At 34.9% G+C, this 20,106-nt stretch overlaps 1 protein-coding gene and 2 long non-coding RNA genes across 3 annotated transcripts in view; 2 read left to right on the top strand and 1 right to left on the bottom strand.

The window, feature by feature from the left end:
* Positions 1-5,641, bottom strand: part of LOC117338934 (rhotekin-like) — a 53,625-nt gene extending 47,984 nt beyond the window's left edge. The window contains exons 1-2 of the mRNA XM_033900298.1: positions 5,476-5,641; positions 670-960 (exon numbers count right to left, since the gene is read on the bottom strand). Of these exons, the coding sequence (XP_033756189.1) occupies positions 670-960; positions 5,476-5,613 (429 nt within the window). The 5' untranslated portion in view covers positions 5,614-5,641. The remainder of the gene's footprint in view (positions 1-669; positions 961-5,475) is intronic.
* A 4,797-nt stretch (positions 5,642-10,438) lies between these two features.
* Positions 10,439-15,145, top strand: LOC117339673. The gene is made up of 3 exons (XR_004535289.1): positions 10,439-10,600; positions 12,049-12,314; positions 14,550-15,145. It is a non-coding gene; the product is annotated as an uncharacterized LOC117339673 (long non-coding RNA).
* An 11-nt stretch (positions 15,146-15,156) lies between these two features.
* LOC117339672 lies at positions 15,157-19,870 on the top strand. The gene is made up of 2 exons (XR_004535288.1): positions 15,157-16,806; positions 16,859-19,870. It is a non-coding gene; the product is annotated as an uncharacterized LOC117339672 (long non-coding RNA).
* The last annotated feature ends 236 nt before the right edge of the window (positions 19,871-20,106 follow it).

The following is a 20,106-nucleotide window of genomic DNA, read 5'->3' as shown; positions in this document are numbered from 1 at the left end:
CTACACATGGCGACAATCTCACTTTCTACACATGGTGACATTCTCACTTTCTACACATGGTGACATTCTCACTTACCACACATGGCGACATTCTCACTTTCTACACATGGCTACAATCTCACTTTCTACACATGGCTACAATCTCACTTTCTACACATGGTGACATTCTCACTTTCTATACATGGTGACATTCTCACTTTCTATACATGGCTACATTCTCACTTTGTACACATGGCTACATTCTCACTTTCTACACATGGCTACATTCTCACTTTCTACACATGGCTACATTCTCACTTTCTACACATGGCTACATTCTCACATTCTACACATGGCTACATTCTCACTTTCTACACATGGCTACATTCACACTTTCTCAACATGGTGACATACTCACTTTCAACACATGGTGACATTCTCACTTTCTACACATGGCGACATTCTCACTTTCTACACATGGCAACATTCTCACTTTCTACACATGGCTACATTCTCACTTTGTACACATGGCTACATTCTCACTTTCTTCACATGGCAACATTCTCACTTTCTACACATGGCAACATTCTCACTTTCTACACATGGCAACATTCTCACTTTCTACACATGGCTACATTCTCACTTTCTACACTTGTCATTTTTACTAAATTATAACAAACTGAAGGTTACCTTGAAGATTGTTGTTGAAGCAGTATGACAGATACGGTTCGATCCCCTGCCCAGACTTTCTAGGTACTGGAAGTTGGAGTCCATTAGAGAATAATCCTGAAACCTTCTCATCTTCTTTTTCATCACACTCATCGAAACCCGTCGACGAAGTGTGCCTCGGAGGGTGGCATTACGCTTGAGAGGCTGTGGGGTAAAATCTGGCTTATTTAATCCTGACGGTGGCTTCCAAGGTGTGAAGTCCTGGCCCTGAGATTCGGTACCAAGGCGCATGTTCTCCTTATCAAGCAGCTCCTGAGTATATAATTTAAAGCTGGTTGTTATTTTTTATCTCCATAATTTAATTGTAATTAAAGAAAAGAAAGTAAGAAAAAATTAGCTATTTACAAAGGTATTGTTCTTTCCAATTTCTTCTAAAAAGACAATGAGCTAGTGTATGCTTGGGGTTACATGTTACAGTTGGTAAAACATTTCTGAATATTTATACAGACTATATAGCTATTAGCTAGATGACACAATATTGAGATTAAAGGGATAAAAATTGATCTGAAAAATAAGTTAAAGTGAACCATTTTTTTATATGGCTACTATTGCTCTGATCAATCAATTTAATTGATGATAGTCATTTTACCTCTGACTATGACTTATCAATCATGATTTTTTTGTGATTGATCATAGTTTTAAAACATAGTATATATAATATAAAGTATAACATGAAAATTTTCAGTTTTTGAGATTTACAAACAACTTAAATTTTTTTATATCAAAATGATACCTTTCAAGAAATAGTGATGATCCATCATAAATCTCGAACTAATGATTCCTAACACTAACTGCTAACCACTACCAAGATCATGGATCATATTATATACACTGTATATATATATAGTTTTTGTATGATATCTTCATGCATGGTTTTATAATTTTGAAACAATATAACTTGTACTTCATGTTGAAAAATTAGTTAAATGTAAGGTTTTACACAGATCTGTGTGCAGGGCTATAGCCTATAGGAGGCATTAAAACCATACATGCATATACACTGTACACTATTTAAGAAACAAACAGTGATGTAATATTTATGTAAGATGTTTTATGCACTCATATATAGTACAGTCAAATTTTAACACATCATTAATGTTGCATTAATGTGCAATGATGAATTGTCAAGCTGAACATGCATATCTGTATGATTTATTGATTCTCTATAATTTTGTTAATCTGAAATACTTAAGACCAAAGGAGTTACCTCCCTTTAATAAAACGTTGAGTTTCCATACACTGATAATGACATTAATACTCGGAGTCTGTTAGATATATTGTCAAAATATTACTGTATATAATGACCATTGCCCACCTTCTATAGGGTATGTGTATGACTAGCAATCTAATTGACTTGAAGCAATATTAATTAGCCAATTACAAGATCCAAATCCTTAATATGAAAGAGATAAAAGTTGTAACAGGAGAGCCATCTGTATTAATGATATAAAAAGATAAGACATTCCCTATTCATAATATTCAGTCAGATCACCTATTTCAAAATTCTAAATGGAAATTTAATCAGCAATTCTTATTTGTAATTTCTATAACATTTCCAAAGTTTTGAAAAAATCCCAATACTTGAGCAAAACAAAGGAAAAGCCCAAATCCGTGACTTCATGTATCTGTCCCTTAATAATCCCTGTAACCTATTAATCTATGTATTAACTACCTGTATACCTGTAACAGTAGAAAGAGAAAATGTAGCGGCCAGACCAGGGTTCAAAACAGGAACGCTGCGACATCTAGACGAACAATTTACCAACCAAGCTAACCGATGATCGACGCATTCCAGTTAAGCTACACATGAGTATTTAACTTGTTTTTTTTAGATGTTTATGCCACTATCAATGTGAATTGCTTTCATTCATATTGAACATTTAATCAGGGTTTAATTTACAAGTTGATCTACCATGGACCACAGAATACCACATATCTAAATTTACTTATATTAATGGACAAAGTAAATCAAAATCCTTAGATATAATTTTAAAACCAGTAATGAAATTACCTGATAATAAAATCGTCTACATTAAGGGTCCAGCATCAGTATTCTACCTATTTCCCAGATATGGAAATATTAACAAGGGATACACATAAATATTCTTGATTTCAACCTATATTTGTTCCAACATTAACTTTACACACTGGTTATTATGGAACAAGATGTATACGATAAATATCTTCGGACAATATACCTACTAGATATGGATCACATAGTACAATTTTATGTATACTGTATTGTAGTACAATTTTATGTATACTGTATTGTAATATTAAAGTATCAAAATAATTACCCAAGAATACATTTACCTAGCAAAATGATACAGCTATATATGACTGGCTCGGAATTTGAAGTATCTGAGAACAAAGGTCAACACCTGTACGTCTCGCACAGGATGGTTATGTAATTGTTCACGCAATTCAAAGATATAGATCGCACATATTTCACAGGAGGATATTTCCATGTAAGGAATTTCAACATAGGGCGTGCACGCGCACATTGGATGAAACCTTTACATATGTCTTCATACACAAGAAAATATTAAGTAATCCCAGAAACATACAGAGATAAGTAACTCTCTATTTGCCCCTATAGTCTAAGTGATGGCCCCTGACCTTCCCACAATCCTTAGTGGTCGCCTGGTTCAAGCTTCACTTGTCGCCATATTGGAGAAAACTTGAAAACCAGACACTGTGGGTTTTTTGAAAATATCAAATGTTATGAATAAATATTTGTTTTGTTTAGTTTCGAATATCGTTAGAAAGTTACTTTGTGGATAATGGGGTAACATTAATTTAGGTTATACTGTTTTTAGAAAATCTCATTGCGATACGAAATGATGAACATTTTCATTCGATCCATTCGACAACATATTCAAAGTGTTGTGCAAGGGCCCAATGGATTTTCAAAAATACGGATAAATGACAACAATGTGAAGGATTAACAAGACTTTATACCATAAGTATGATAGTTTTTGGATGATGAAGTAACTTTTGTAGTGGCCTACATAAAACGATGTGCTTTTTGTGTGCATTTAAAATTGACGATGTTTTGGTCTGACATAATGGCGGCGAAATTACAAAACTAGGACATGTCGAATATGACCCAATGTATTTTCGAAAATATGAATATATGATAATAATGTGCATGATTAACAAGACCATATTCCATAAGTATGATAGTTTTGGGATGATGAAGTAACTTTTGTAGTGGCCTATATACAATCTAATTAAAATCTAGATGGTCATTATCACTATGTTACATGAACATCTAACAACATCCCATAAGGGGTCACGTCAGGGTGACCTTTTAGATTAGCCAATCAAATGACTACTTCCAGAATCTTGGAAGTGAATTTTATATGTCCGAATTAGCATGACTAGAGTGCATAGCTTGTATAATCTTTCAATTTGTTTCAAGTCATTTCGTCCCATAAAGCATATAGCTATATACTGTGCAGAAATGGTTTGCTTCAGATGCATGCTGTGACGAAATGTTTTGCTTCGATGACATCGACAAAATGACAATTCGCCCTGAAAGAGAAACACACACATCTCCGAGGTCATCAGAACGTGACCCCTTATGGGATGTTGTTAGATGTTCATGTAACGTAGTGAGAATGACCATCTAGATTTTAATTAAGATTGTGGCCTATACTACATAAAACAATGTGCTTTTTGTTTGTGTTTAAAATTGACAATGTTTTGGTCCGACATAATGGCGGCATATATTACAAAACTAGGACATGTCGAATATGACGTTTTGACTGGTTACGAATAAAGGGAGCCACCAGCTGTACGGGAAAATAGCAATGTTACTTATCTCTCCCTAATAGATTTATTAGGATTTTATTAGGATAATTAATGGATGCAGGCTGGAAGCCTCTCTATCCATATCAACAATATATGTACATAAAATAAATAAATGATTGATTTCCAGTATATCAATGGCTATGTTTCCTCAATATATCTAAAATGTTAAACTTTAAAATGCATATTTTTCCAGTGTTTATCTAGCATTACTTCAAAGTTGTATACAGTAACTGCATCTATAATATGTTGCGGCAAATTATTCCATACATCTATTATTCTGTTACTGAAGAAATTCTTTCTTAATTCTAGATTACAACATTTCTTAAAAAATTTTTTTAACTATTTTAAAACCATTGATAATGTTTTGCTAGATGTTTCTGGCAATCCTGTCATTTCATTATTAACCCTTGATGCATGCATGCATACATTACCTTTGCTGATATTACCCGGTACACATTTTGTAACAATCTGATAATAGGGCTATGTTTAACAATATTAAATTATACTATTTTTCTAGGGGGGGAGGGACTGTTGGGCGGATGGGGCTCATGATCAGAGGAGACAGATTTACATCAGTACTTTGTAAAATTTTCTTGTATAATATATGTACCACTGAAGTATACAACACTGAAATAAATTTATAAAAGTCTACGCAGAGACAAAGTTGTCGAAGGGGAAATATCACAGGGGTTTTGTAATGAATGATCATGATCATAATCAGCCTGATAATAGCCTATTATGCCATTTGGGCACGAGTACTGAAACACAGAGAGGATAAGTAAAATATGAAAACTCGACACTGTGTGCATATGTCCGATTCTGCAACATGTCAAAACGCTTCGATTACATTTTACTAAAATGACTGAACGATTCATAGATGGTCCAAAATGCAAGCACCTGCCAGCCTGCTGGGGCTGCTGGATTCAAAGATATTTTGTACAATCCACTTACCGTTTGGAGTGGTGGATGCATGGTTTTTCTTCGTCTCTTGGTAAGTTTCGTTATAAATGGAGTTTCCACACAAAACCGTGTTTCCGTAGATTCGACATCTTGAATCTCCCGCTTCCGTTTTCGTATTGGTGTAGCCATTTTTCCCGTTGGCTGAGCTTGCCTGTTGTTTTGGTTTGTGACCTCATTAATTTCTCAACGAGAGCGCCCTCTAGCGGTGACACAATAAATGTATTACCTCGAGGGCGCACTACACCATATACTGTCACAGAACCGACACGTACACAAAGACACGTTAACACAATGGTAGCGCCATTAGTGTTTACTATAAACCGGTTTTATTGCAGAAAACTGCGAAAACATGTTTGTTTTATGTCAACCAGTCAATGATCTTGTCACTCAAGAGTGGCCCTTTATAATTGCACCTGTTCTAACTGGTGGGCTTGGATTAGTTGAAGTTTTTTTAACAATTTGATTTTTAAGCATCTTTTGTTAATATTAATATTGAATTATTCACATAGCGTATATTTTTTAACAATATGATCAAAATAAATATCTTCAATACGCTTCATAGCATTGATTTTTTTAACCATTTGATTTGAAGCATTTTTCGGAATATTAATATTCATATTGCTACAGTAATTATGATCTATTTCAAACGAGAATAGGCTGTTGTAAATTTTTTAAGCTCACCATCATGTATATTTCCTTTGGTTCTTATAGTTGTGCCGATTTGATCTTAAGTCTGATCCAGAAAATAAAATGGCTGACTGTTGAAGTTTAGTATCTAATTCACAGAATGTTCTACTTAGATGATCTCTTGTATTTCATATGTAGGTTATCAAATCATTAAACTGTGGAGAAAGGATCAGACTTACATATAGAACCAATATCAAAATAATTCAAAAGTAGGCGCCAACATCCCTCTTGGATATCGTATATACTTTACCCGAAGTATTACCACCCTCTGAATGTTTGAACCTCTAATTGTATCTTTTCAACATAAAGAGGAAAAATTATTAACTTCATCCCGAAGAAATCCTTTGATAACATGGGAAATTACGCATGAAGTCTAAGATTTGGTCTAAATACCATGAATACTTTCTGATATAATTATATCAATAACCCATTTCAAATATCAAAATCCAAGATAGCTACCTACCGGTCATTTTGATTTTTTAACACCGTTACTGGCAGAGTAAATTCTGTCACCGATTTGAGAAGAAACATATGGTTCTTTTTCCACTGTTCCACTCTAAAAGGAAATCAAGTATTGGTATCCCGTCTCTTGCTAGGTATGTAAAATTGTGTGATATCATCATCAAACGACGATGACGATGACGATGACGATGACGATGATGATGTTGATGATGTTATTCATTTTTATTACAGAATCGTTGCAATGAAAAGAATCCCGAAGAATCCCGATATTGGGATTAAATTTGTGGGAGTGACGTCATTGTTTTTTGTGATAATGCCGTTTTGATCACATCTTTGATTTGGAGTTCCTTCGATATTTTATTATTTTCATGACCCGTTTGATAACATTGACCTTGACTCGTGATTCTATTCTATCTTTGTGCATTGTGGCCTGATGATAAATATACATTATTAAAATATATATGCTATTGACAATTAGAGCTACATCAATAAATCGTAGAACCGGGATGTTAGATATATATATACTATATTGCTCTTCCAAGATGATTGATCTCGGTGGTCCATATATATATATTCTCAAGAGTATAATTTGCTTTAAATGATTAGCCCAAATTTGTAGGTAAATACAACGAATATGTAACACAAATTTTGAGGTGCCTTTTTAGCTTAGTCAGTATTTTACGGAAGTGATACACCCACTTTGAGTTTAGGTTCTTATTAAGCATATTTTGTTGAGTAATGATGGTTAAAATTGAGTTTAAACTTTCTTTCATTTAATTTCAAGCATATTCAATAACATCTTCCCTTGCCAAGGTTTCTGATTACGCTACACTCTATACGAACGTGATCAGAAGCCTTGGCTAGCGAAGATGATTCGATATATAAATAAATAAGACGATAATATTGGAAATAGGACTCGTGTCACAGACACTTATGTCAACCTATCGCCATTACTAAACAGTAACCTAAAACTTCGGTACATGGTAAAGAATGCGTGCGTGTGAACACACTTAAAATATCCTAGCTTGTACCAGAATGATGATATGAGACCAATATAAATTTCGAGGATGTATTTTATTATATTTGACAAAACAAATACAAATGCGTACATACACTTACATAAAAAGCCTATTGCATGTACAATATACAAGAATAATTTAGCATACAATAAATAGAGCATGGACCATATAAAGTCAAAAAGTATCAGACTCCAGCAGCTCTACAACTACAAAAATCCTATAACACTATACATCCGTTTATCCCGACCCGTAATACGCTTAAAGCTTAATTACAAAAATCCCTACAAAGCAGTTATTTTCCTGACCATCTCATTCGAGACGTGCACAGGGTATACAAATATTTATCTACCCTTAGCAACAATTAGTTTCCCTGTTATCACATTCCGTGATAAACAGAGTTATATACAAAGATAGTTTTATCTAAAATACTAATTCACAATTATTTTCCCAGTTATTGCATTTCGCAATAAACGAGGTTATAAAATCCAAATAGTTTTACGCGACTAGCACATTTACAAAGTTACTTTCCCAGTTATTGCATTTCGCAATAAACAAGGTTATAAAAACAATATTTAAGAAAAACCCTAGCCTACATAATTATTTTCCTTGTTATTGCATTACGCAATAAACAAGGGTTATAAAATCTCCCCGGATTACCCAACCACAAACAAGAGTTACCTCTCTTTGACTGTCTACTGCTGTCTTCGATGCTGGAATCTCGAATCCTCAAATATTCCGGTTCACCGGCTTTTATAGTCCGGAACTTGTTATTCACGTGCATCCATAGAGACACGATAGATACAAACTTTATTTGCATTTGATATATCGAAGTTTACATTTAACTTTTAATCATTTTACATATAACACTCACACTCAAAGTTTGCACTCAAAGCACTCACTGATGCTAAAAATAGCTTACGTAAACAAACCGGAAGTTGACGTCATAATGTCAACACAGTCAACTGACAAATTTTACCGGGAAACAAGAACACGTCTTTTCCCTAATTTTAACAACAAATGACACTATCTTCTATCCAAGATAAGTATCTTTACAATGTATGTAATTTAATAATTTATAAGAAACACAATGAAATACAATTTCATTACAATTAATACACCAGCACTCGCTAACACAAAATTAATTAAAACTTATTAAAGTTGTAGAGTGGTAGATAGACATGGTATACATTTTCAAGCCATATTAGTCTACATTACAAGAAAATTTACCAGTTTTGAGTATGATTCTGCACGGCTAAGAACATTATTTTATTATCAACTAAGGGCAGAGATTCGTCTCCAAAAATGTACAGCTATAGATCAATATTAAGAGCCAAACTATTTAAAATTTCAGAAAAATCGGGAACCGTAAGGTTTGTCATCTAAACGTCAAAATGTGGGAAGGTCTATTTTTAGAAGAATACAATAATTGCAGTACCATGTTTGTGTTTAATAATTGCTGCTGCATCCTCACCAAATCCCGGTCTGGGATTTTCCCACTCCTACTACACTTGTAACATACGCTGTCGTAACATGTGCTTCTGTTGGTAACGTACAATTATGTTTTTAATTTGGTGTGCAAATGTTATTCGATAATCTGTTCATGTTTGTTGACATTTCAAATCTTAAAGCATCAATTAAACTACATGCATATAAACTATGGATATATGTATTCACATATATGCATACTCATATCTCGAAACATGACAATAAATGATGGCCTGGACCCAGCATATAAGTCACAAACTATCGTTCGATTTTTGAGCTATTCGTAGTTTGTGTAGATTGAGTTTTGTTAATACTGGTAACGTAGAGCAAGGGTACGTAATCTCGCACACCTGAGGATTTTTTGCTTTTTTCCTCCAAGTGGTCGAGGACTGTGCTTTTTTTTTTTTATATGTTGACTAATGCCAACCTTTAGTGGAACATTTGCCATTTTAAGTACATCTTTTCAGATTAAGTTCGTTTTGAAAACAAACTTTAACTGACACGACTCTCTTCCGATAGAATTGATACCGGATGACTAAATATTTGATTTAAAATAATCCCAGTTGTTGATTGGCATGTAAATTTGCAAAATTAAGTTCCCGATCGTCTTCAAACCCATAATTGAGCATATCAGGATGCACACTGGTATGTTACGAAGCATTTGTACATCAAACAATGTGAGGTATTTTTCTTGATTTGATGGAAATGTATTTAAATACATACCGAAAGTGTGCGAAATTACGTACCCCACTCTATGTTTGCTACATGCATATTGTTGGAATGTGTGGTTACTGGGCTATACATTTGTTTTAAGAGACTTAGTTGGTCCGTACAGACTAAGTCACTGAAGCTTTCAATTTTTTCTATATAAATTCATCGAAAATATACAACTATTTCAAGTTATGACAATAGACAACAAATTATTTTATTAACTGGCGCCATAAACTGCACTGATCATTCTGATCTATCAGAGTTATCTCCCTTCGTTTCACTTTGTCAAAGGCCTTTAATATAGCCGATGGGGAAAATAGAAACACATCCAAAAACACTCGCCTGGTAGATATATATACATATATATAATATATATCGTGAACTAAAATCAACGATGACAAGAATGCTCTGCTTTGTTGAGAATCAGTCAATTTTGAAGTCAAAATCTTGTTTTGTTTACACCTTCAGCTGTTCTCTTAAGTTTTACTGTTCAGTTCCGGTAAAGCTAGAAACTTTCCGAGTATTCAGTTTTGACCTACATAACAGACCAATCAGACTGTGCTTACCTCGTGTTATGTGCCAAATATGGAAGTTAGCTAATTTAGCTTTCACGTGAACTGCAGAACTAGGACATAATCCATTTTGGACACCGAACTGTAGAATACACATCGTTTTGTGATAATGCGAATAGACTCTAATCATAACGAAGCTGAACGTCTGCAGAGACGAAAGAGGTGCAAACAAGCGTTGCAGTAAGTTACTGATACAGTAGTAATTGTGACACTGTTCAAACTCTCATTTTCAATCGCGAAAATCCGCTTTGAACCTTGGACCCCTCGAGTCGAGCTCTTTGTTTACGTTTTTAATTTGTTTTGACTTGCTGAACATGCTGCTCAACATGCTATCTTCAGAGATAATATATGTTATCAGAATGATAAGACATTTCCTGCACCTAACGGCACACGTACGCGTGCAAATACCTATATGTGGAATGTCAAAATTTCATTATTAAATAACAATTGTATCATGTACAGCTGATGTATGCTTATGTGGTATGTCAAACATTGTAAAAATTATAAATATTCCTACAATTTGTATTCGTATTAAAAAGTATCAATTTGTATTCGTAATACATATGTATACATTTGTATTAAAAAATATCACTTTGTAATCATAATATCTATTCAAATGTGTTCAAAAAATATCAATTCGTTTTCAAAATTTATTAAAACAAGTTATATACTATATTGAAAAAATATATTTTCTTAAAATGTCAATTTGTGAAATAAATATCAATTCTTCAAATTTGATTTGTGTTCAAAAATTATCTGACGCATATTCGTGAATATATTAAATGCGTGTAAGAAAAATATAAGATTTTGTGATTCTCAGGAAGCGGTGTCCCGACACTTTAACACTAGCCCTCCACCTCTGGGTTGCGAGTTCGAAACCTACGTGGGGCAGTTGCCAGGTGCTGACCGTAGGCCGGTGGTTTTTCTCCGGGTACTCCGGCTTTCCTCCACCTCCAAAACTTGGCACGTCCTTATATGACCCTGGCTGTTAATAGGACGTTAAACAAAAACAACCAAACCAAATTCTCAGGAAGCTGAGAAATACGCCGGTCAGTGCTGTCGTAGTTGTGTCCTATTGGTATCACACTTTATCCTAATTGCGATGGCTAGTCTGAGCTTCCTCTGGCCCGGACGCCATGTCTGGTGTCAGGGCCAGAGGAAAGTTGGACTAAAATAATAATAATACAGGAATTTAGAAGCTGAAATATTCCATCGATATATAGTACACTTTTATATGTGGAAAAATGATACAAAAAGACCAGAACTTGAGCCAATAACTCTTAGAAACCGACACTTTAAATGAGCTGGCCACTTGAATCTTAGGATGAGAAACAATCAATAATTTTACTAAGATGTTCAACTGCATTATTCTGTTCAGTATGTCTCAGGGGCTTTTTCTGGGGGCTGTTTGGGGCCGTTAATGGGTCCCTTTCCTAGTTGAAATTATTTCATATTTAAGCCAAATTCCCAAAATTTGCAGTGTACTCCTGAAAAAATCTTTCCCAATTCACCAATTTTCTTCCCAAAATGAGACAAAAAAGGCCCTTTCCCAAACCAGTGAGAAAAAGCCCTGTGTCTTGTAACATACTTGTAAGGACGTTATTTATGACATATATTTCCTTTTACAGAAGCCAGGAAACTATCTGAGAGAATCAGGTGCCAGAATTTGCCAGTGTCCGTCTGTGCTCCCATTATCAGCCCATACCATTTTGGCTCTCATACTGAAGCATTAAGATAAGGTCCTATCTTGTCGAAATCAAGTGTGAAATAGCTTCCAGTTTATGGTGGTATCAAAAGATTCAAACCAGCTACCTTGGACAAACTTCCCTCTGGAATCCTACGTCACAATGGTCAAAGACATGTGTAAAGAATGTGGCGGTGTGTCACCAGAAAGGTAGAGTATATGTACGCTGAATCATCTGTTAAAATGTCAACTTTAATTATGTGAGTTCATGTACATGTATTCACAGGGACTTGGTTTCAGGATTTTGAGTAATGTACATTATAATGTATATAAATGGCATCAGTTAGTAACTACAGTTTCGGGTCAAAAGTCTTTCTGCACGACCTAATTCTGCTACAATTTCTTTGTATTTTCAAATTTTTTCAATCACTTGTCTTGCCTTCATTCATGATTGTATTTTATTGAAATTTTGTGTGTTGAAAAAAATATCTAGACATTCTTTATGTAAACTTTTGATACATAATAATACCTCATATGTAGGTAGAAGTTAAAAGTAACAACGTAACAGAACCAAATTTCTGTGGCACTGTCATTATTCATTAACTTACCAAGTTATCATCAAAATGGCATTACAAAAATTCAAATTGTAAAATAAATTTGAATTTCTCATATAAATGACAAGGGAAAATAATGAAAATATTATCAAATGAAATTTAAGTCAAACTCTTTCAGGATACAAACTTTCGCTAAACTCTGCCATAAACAAATCCAGGAAAACTCTTTGAAAATATGTTTAAATGGTACGATTATATAGCAAAATTAGAATGTGCGGAAAGACTTTTGACCTGACAGTGTAGTAACTACAACACATGCATAATCCAATGTTCATACACATTCTAAAAAAAAAGGAAAAATAATGATAATAAAAATAACTAAAAATCTGAGGTATTAATGTATTCAGATTAATATAAGGGAATGCAACTTGCTTTGCAATTGTTGTAAAATAAAATAAAGACACTTTAGTGTACATGTTTATTAATTTTAAAGAATTGTATATATACAATGTATATATATTTCATTTGTATTTACATCTTGCTCATGGGGTTGCACCAAGCTTCAAAGCTAACTGTTTTCTATGTTAATGGTCCGATACAGATAACCTGACAGGATTGTAAACACATCAGTGATTAGCACCATTGAATTTAGTAACAGATGATGTAAATGGGAAATAATGAATATAAAAATGCTTCATACATGTTGTTTCATCCCAAGATTTGTCTGTGATTTTCGGGACACCATACAGCTGTTGCTAGGGACATACAGCTGTTTCATCATTCTATGACTCGTCTATGAATCTAAGGACAACATACAGCTGTTGCTAGGGACATCACATAGCTGCTTCATCATTCTAGGACTCGTCTGTGATGCTATGAGCATTAACAGCAGTTTTGTCCTTCTAGGATTTGTCTGTGATGCTAGGGACATCATACAGCTGTTTTCTCCTTCTAGAACTTGTCTGTGATGCTAGAGACAACATACAGCTGTTTCGTCCTTCAAAGCTTGTCTGTGATGCTAGGGATATTATACAGCTTTTTCATCATTCTATGACTCGTCTGTGATGCTATGAGAATTAACCAGCTGTTTCGTCCTTCTAGGATTTGTCTGTGATGCTAGGGACATCATACATCTATTTTCTCCTTCTAGAACTTGTCTGTCATGCTAGGGACATCATACAGCTGTTTCGTCCTTCTAGGACTCATCTGTGATGCTAGAGACAACATACAGCTGTTTCGTCCTTCTAGGATTTGTCTGTGATGCTAGGGACATCATACATCTATTTTCTCCTTCTAGAACTTGTCTGTCATGCTAGGGACATCATACATCTATTTTCTCCTTCTAGAACTTGTCTGTCATGCTAGGGACATCATACAGCTGTTTCGTCCTTCTAGGACTCATCTGTGATGCTAGAGACAACATACAGCTGTTTCGTCCTTCTAGGATTTGTCTGTGATGCTAGGGACATCATACATCTATTTTCTCCTTCTAGAACTTGTCTGTCATGCTAGGGATATCATACAGCTGTTTCGTCCTTCTAGGACTCGTCTGTGATGCTATGGGCATCGTAGAGTTGTTTTGTCCTTCTAAAATTCATAAGTAATATTAGAGGCAAAAGTTATGGAAATCTAACAGAGAAGTCTGAAAAATCAAAAGGTGCCAGAACCAATGATTCAATATAAAAGGGGAGCATTAACTAAAATCAAAATAGCCAAGCTTTGGATATTGAATAATTTCTAACATTACTGGTGTCACAATTCCTAAAACGTTAAATGTGACATGCTGGATAACACATTCACTTACAAGGTATTTGATAGGAAAGACATATTGTATTATAACAGAACACTAAAATTAACAAATATTAAACATTTGATTGTACACTCTTTACAGATGTTGTGTAAGGAAAGATGGGCCTCGTCGCCATCAATTCTCCCTGCTGTCTCCCCCCAAGGAACAGCGCCCCACGTCCGAGACAACACCACCAGTTAGGAGTGACGTACCAACACAGGTGCCAGCCAGGAATCCTTGGGGACCTGTGCTCCAGAACCGAAGCAACTTTCTCGAGATGCATCTCTGCTAAAGAATCACTCGGTCCCAAACATACTTCATCATCTACACTGTGTATGATTCATAATGATGAATGTGTTTTAGGTAGTGTTTTAAGCCAGTATTGTATTTAATGACACTTCATACAGCTTAAAAAACCTTAAGTGTTTGATAGCACATCATGACTGATCATGTTCTATAGATGTACATAACAGTTTTAGATATATACTACCAAAACAACGGGTCATTTTCCATTGTTTATATTTCAACTCATCAGGGCAAGACTTGGATGACAATTCGGGAATTTAGTCATTGTCTACTTACACTTCATTGTATTGTGAAACATTCCATGCTTAATATTTGCTATAAAATATACAAGTTATATAAATCCAGTCATCGTCATTTTAATTAAATTTTAGATAAATGTTTATAAAGTTACAACATTAACTGTGAGATGAGTTTACAGTCCATGCTGGTGATACCTTTTTTTGCAACTTAAATATAAATCAATTTGAAGGCCTCTGTAAAATATCACTGACATTTTGTAGAAAATCTTGTCACATGACTACTCTAGCCAATGGTTTTATCAGATATTTTAGAGGTGAAATAAATGTGATGAAATGACAGCAAAGTGAGATTTTACACGAATTAATGTTGTAATAGAAATTTTATTCCGATTTTTTTCAAAATGAAGTCTGAAATGACCTATTCTAATCTCCTTTTGTCCTTCAAGTGTCTGTAATCAATTTACTTTTTTGACTTCTCAATAACCAAAAGCCCCAGTATCATGATATTGGGCCAGTAGCATGCTGGCCCCTGATCTGTTCAAATCAGCAGAACTTGATCTACTTTCAAGATCACAGAGCTGAAATGTGTTAAATTTTAGTATAAAAGTTAAACATCTATCTGTATACTTCAGAACTCAGGTGACTGATCTTGTTTAAGGTGACTTAAATTAAGAGTTTGTCTTTTTTGCATGTGGTATAGATTAAAGATTCAAGGTACATGTAAGAATATAGATTTATTAGAACCGCTGATGAATGATGAATGTGTTTCCTACGAAGGGTATTTCATTATGTCTTACTATTTCGGTGATCAGGTTTCGGTTTCAACATTTCTTAACTTAAGGAAAGTCCTTATTTTAACATTTTTGATAGACAAACACTATCAAATTTCAGGAAAAATCTTGGGTAAGTAACTTCCTGAAATATTGTAGTGCTTTCATATGAAAAATAAGTGGAGGAATATTGATTGAATTTGGGGCCTGAGAGTTTATCCTGAAGTTACATGGCTGCATCATTCCACCAGCCTGATCCAAGTATATATTTGGGGATTGGCAGAGTTCACATAGTGTGTTTTCTATGAAAACAAACCGTATACATGTTTTCTGTGAAAACATATATAACAGATGATTATATATACATGTTTATAATAAAAATGTCTATGATACACAGTGCAATACTAGGATATGTATACATGATGATGGATATATATGTTGTATTACTGCCAGTAATGAGGGTGGTGATGGATGTGTTCAGTAGGTCAATATCTGTTCAGTGTTGTGTGGGGGATGGTGGAGGATGTGTTCAGTACAAAGTGGATATATGTCCAGTGTTTTGTGGGGGATGGTGGAGGATGTGTTCAGTACAAGGTTGATATATGTCCAGTGTTTTGTGATGGATGGTGGAGGATGTGTTCAGTACAAGGTGGAAATATCCAGTTTTTGTGGGGGATGGGGGAGGATGTGTTCAGTACAAGGTCAATATATGTTCAGTGTTTTGTGGGGGATGGTGGAGGATGTGTTCAGTACAAGGTTGATATATGTCCAGTGTTTTGTGGGGGATGGTGGAGGATGTGTTCAGTACAAGGTGGAAATATCCAGTGTTTTTGTGGGGATGGTGGAGGATGTGTTCAGTACAAGGTTGATATCTGTCCAGTGTTTTGTGATGGATGGTGGAGGATGTGTTCAGTACAAGGTTGATATATGTCCAGTGTTTTGTGGGGGATGGTGGAGGATGTGTTCAGTACAAGGTGGAAATATCCAGTGTTTTTGTGGGGATGGTGGAGGATGTGTTCAGTACAAGGTTGATATCTGTCCAGTGTTTTGTGATGGATGGTGGAGGATGTGTTCAGTACAAGGTGGAAATATCCAGTTTTTGTGGGGGATGGTGGAGGATGTGTTCAGTACAAGGTTGATATATGTCCAGTGTTTTGTGGGGGATGGTGGAGGATGTGTTCAGTACAAGGTTGATATATGTCCAGTGTTTTGTGATGGATGGTGGAGGATGTGTTCAGTACAAGGTTGATATATGTCCAGTGTTTTTGTGGAGATGGTGGAGGATGTGTTCAGTACAAGGTTGATATATGTCCAGTGTTTTGTGGGGGATGGTGGAGGATGTGTTCAGTAGGTCAATATCTGTCCAGTGTTTTGTGGGGGGTGGTGGAGGATGTGTTCAGTACAAGGTTGATATCTGTTCAGTGTTTTGTGGGGGATGGTGGAGGATGTGTTCAGTACAAGGTTGATATCTGTCCAGTGTTTTGTGGAGATGGTGGTGGATCTGTTCAGTACAAGGTGGAAATATGTCCAGTGTTTTGTGGGGGATGGTGGAGGATGTGTTCAGTACAAGGTGGAAATATCCAGTGTTTTGGGGGGGATGGTGGAGGATGTGTTCAGTAAGTCAATATATGTCCAGTGTTTTGTGGGGGGGATGGTGGAGGATGTGTTCAGTACAAGGTCAATATATGTCCTGTGTTTTTGGGGGGATGGTGGAGGATGTGTTCAGTAAGTCAATATATGTCCAGTGTTTTGTGGGGGGGATGGTGGAGGATGTGTTCAGTAGGTCAATATCTGTCCAGTGTTTTGTGGGGGATGGTGGAGGATGTGTTCAGTACAAGGTGGATATATGTCCAGTGTTTTGTGGGGGATGGTGGAGGATGTGTTCAGTACAAGGTGGATGTGATGTTCTGATAGGAATGGTGGTTGTTGTTACATTATGGAAGGTGATAATGGTTGGCTTGATGTTGTCTGGAGAGAGAGTTGATTTTTAGAAGTCAACAGATAATTGAATGAAACATTTACATTGTATATACACTGTGACATCACAATGGCATGTTGTTATGATGAATTACAGTTTTGTTAGTTGAATATATAGCTATGGCTGTTTAGAACTCATATTGGCTTATCCGAATATATTACTGGATAGGTTTGTCAATTACATTTATTTAAAGACATTTACCAGATTTACACTTCAGGTGGTATTCAAATTTTTCTTTTTGACTCATCTGCCTGAAGGTCAAGTGAGTTTATGCCATGGTGCAGTATCTGGCATCAAGGTTTGATCAAATGAATGTCTTTGACCTACATTCAAGGTCACCAGGTCAAATGTGTTAAAATCTTTAAAACAATTTGAATAAAGTGGTAATCAGTTTGGTATCTGCATAAATGACCTAGATAAACCTCAAACTTGCATTAGAAGCAGGCCAGAGATACGGGCCCATTGGACCTCTTGTATAGGATCTGCTTTACAAAATATATTTTTCATATATGAAGTTTATTATATAAGTATGTTCAGTGTTCTGAATTATAATGTCATTAAATATCTCCCTTTTTCAGGAGATAATGAATCCTGTATTTCATCATTGTTTTACAAGTGTATGATATATCTCCAGAAAAAAAGGTAAAAAACCTAAGAGGCTGAAGTTTTATCTATAGTGATGCTGGTCCTACTGATAACATGCTTTGAGAGCACCCTAGGTTACAATCAAGGTCCATTACATATCGTAATGAATCCAGAAGGTTAGTTAGGAATTAGACAGTTTGGTACACAAGCCTAATGCATTTAAAGGTAGCTTGGTTCATTTTAGCATGAATTTGTCATCTTTTGATAGTCCCTTAATGTCTTTAATTCTAGGGAAAAAAAGGTTTTTATATGATATGGTGCTCTAGTACAAAGCTTATCTACCTCAGTAAAATAGAAATAGACTGTTAGTTTTATCCGATTGTGATTTTAATAGCTGGTCCGGTGATCTTATTTTCATGAATTTATTTTTAGTTGCATTTTCACAAGAAGTCCCTTTAATGTATCCCAGGTAACCACTGCAGTAGAATTGGGTTAACATGGATATGAATGCAATGGATTCAGTGTCATTTTGATGCTTTATTATACACAGGGCATAATTGTAAGAAGCAAACATATACATAGTTGATGTTAGGCAGTTGTAGTAATATTGTTTGCATTTGAGAAGATTCATTGTACTTGCTCATGAATTCTGATATCAATTTGTATGTAAATATAAAGCTTGAATGGTTGTTTATCAGTATTTGAATAAATGACAGGGTCATTTTAATTCTATTGCTTTAAGAAATCTGCCAAGATTTTGTTTAACTTATTTTTCAGAGAACTATTGACAGTAATGTTTGAAAGAAATATTTGGTGAATGAAAACGTTTTGAGCATGGGTTGAAAAAAATTATTGTGTCATGATTTTGGCAGATTTGTACAGCATCTGAGGTTGTCATTGTAGGGTATATAACTAGACATCTGTCACACTGTCTTTTCTATGTATTTCATGTTTATCCATCATTGAACACACGCTATTGGTGGTTTTTATTTACCTTTGTTGAAAACAATTAATATTAGCTGAAGTTGCCATGGATTTAAAGAATGTGATGTAAACCTGCTAAAGCTTAATGTATAATTTTCATATAAATTACAGATACCTACATACTAAAATTGTTTGAAACAGAACATTTCTGTTGAGATCATTTCAACAATGAAAGAATAGGAGAGTTTAACAATAGAATTTAGTTTTGTACAATTATTGTGATCATTGAAAAAATGTAAAGTCTCTAGTAACAGTGTCTCTTAGGATCAAGAATCTTCGAATGCAACTCAGAAGAGATGGTTTCAGGTATAACCCTTTCTTGGCCCCTATCGGCTGTCAAGCTACCGATATACCATCTGACAGAGTGAAACAAAGGGAAATAACTCTGATAGATCGTAAGAAGCATAACCAAACCTGCACTAATTCACATTTGATAAAGTTATTTATCAATTAATCAATACAATATTCATCTGTAACTTCGAGGTTGTTGATTTTTATGTATGCTGAAAGTCATTGATTGTATACTATATTTTGAAGCAATAAAAAATCTTCATTTAAATCTCCAATTTCATGTTGCTTATAACTAGTTTGACCAGTTATGTTTTGTTGCGATAAAATGTTTCTCTTGTCTGTAAACAAATCTGTGATAGCTACTCCTCCTGAATGAATAGTGCATTGTTCTTGATTGGTCAAAGAAATGCATATCCATGATATTCAAGATGGCTACTATCTGGAATGGAAAGAGAAACACAAGTTTTGTTTACAGATAAATGGTTGTCATTTCCACTTGTAAGAAG

Source organism: Pecten maximus, chromosome 12 (assembly GCF_902652985.1).
Source record: "Pecten maximus chromosome 12, xPecMax1.1, whole genome shotgun sequence".
NCBI classification, from domain to species: domain Eukaryota; kingdom Metazoa; phylum Mollusca; class Bivalvia; order Pectinida; family Pectinidae; genus Pecten; species Pecten maximus.
Note: the sequence above shows the minus strand (reverse complement) of the source record. Positions and strands in the feature narration are given on the sequence as shown.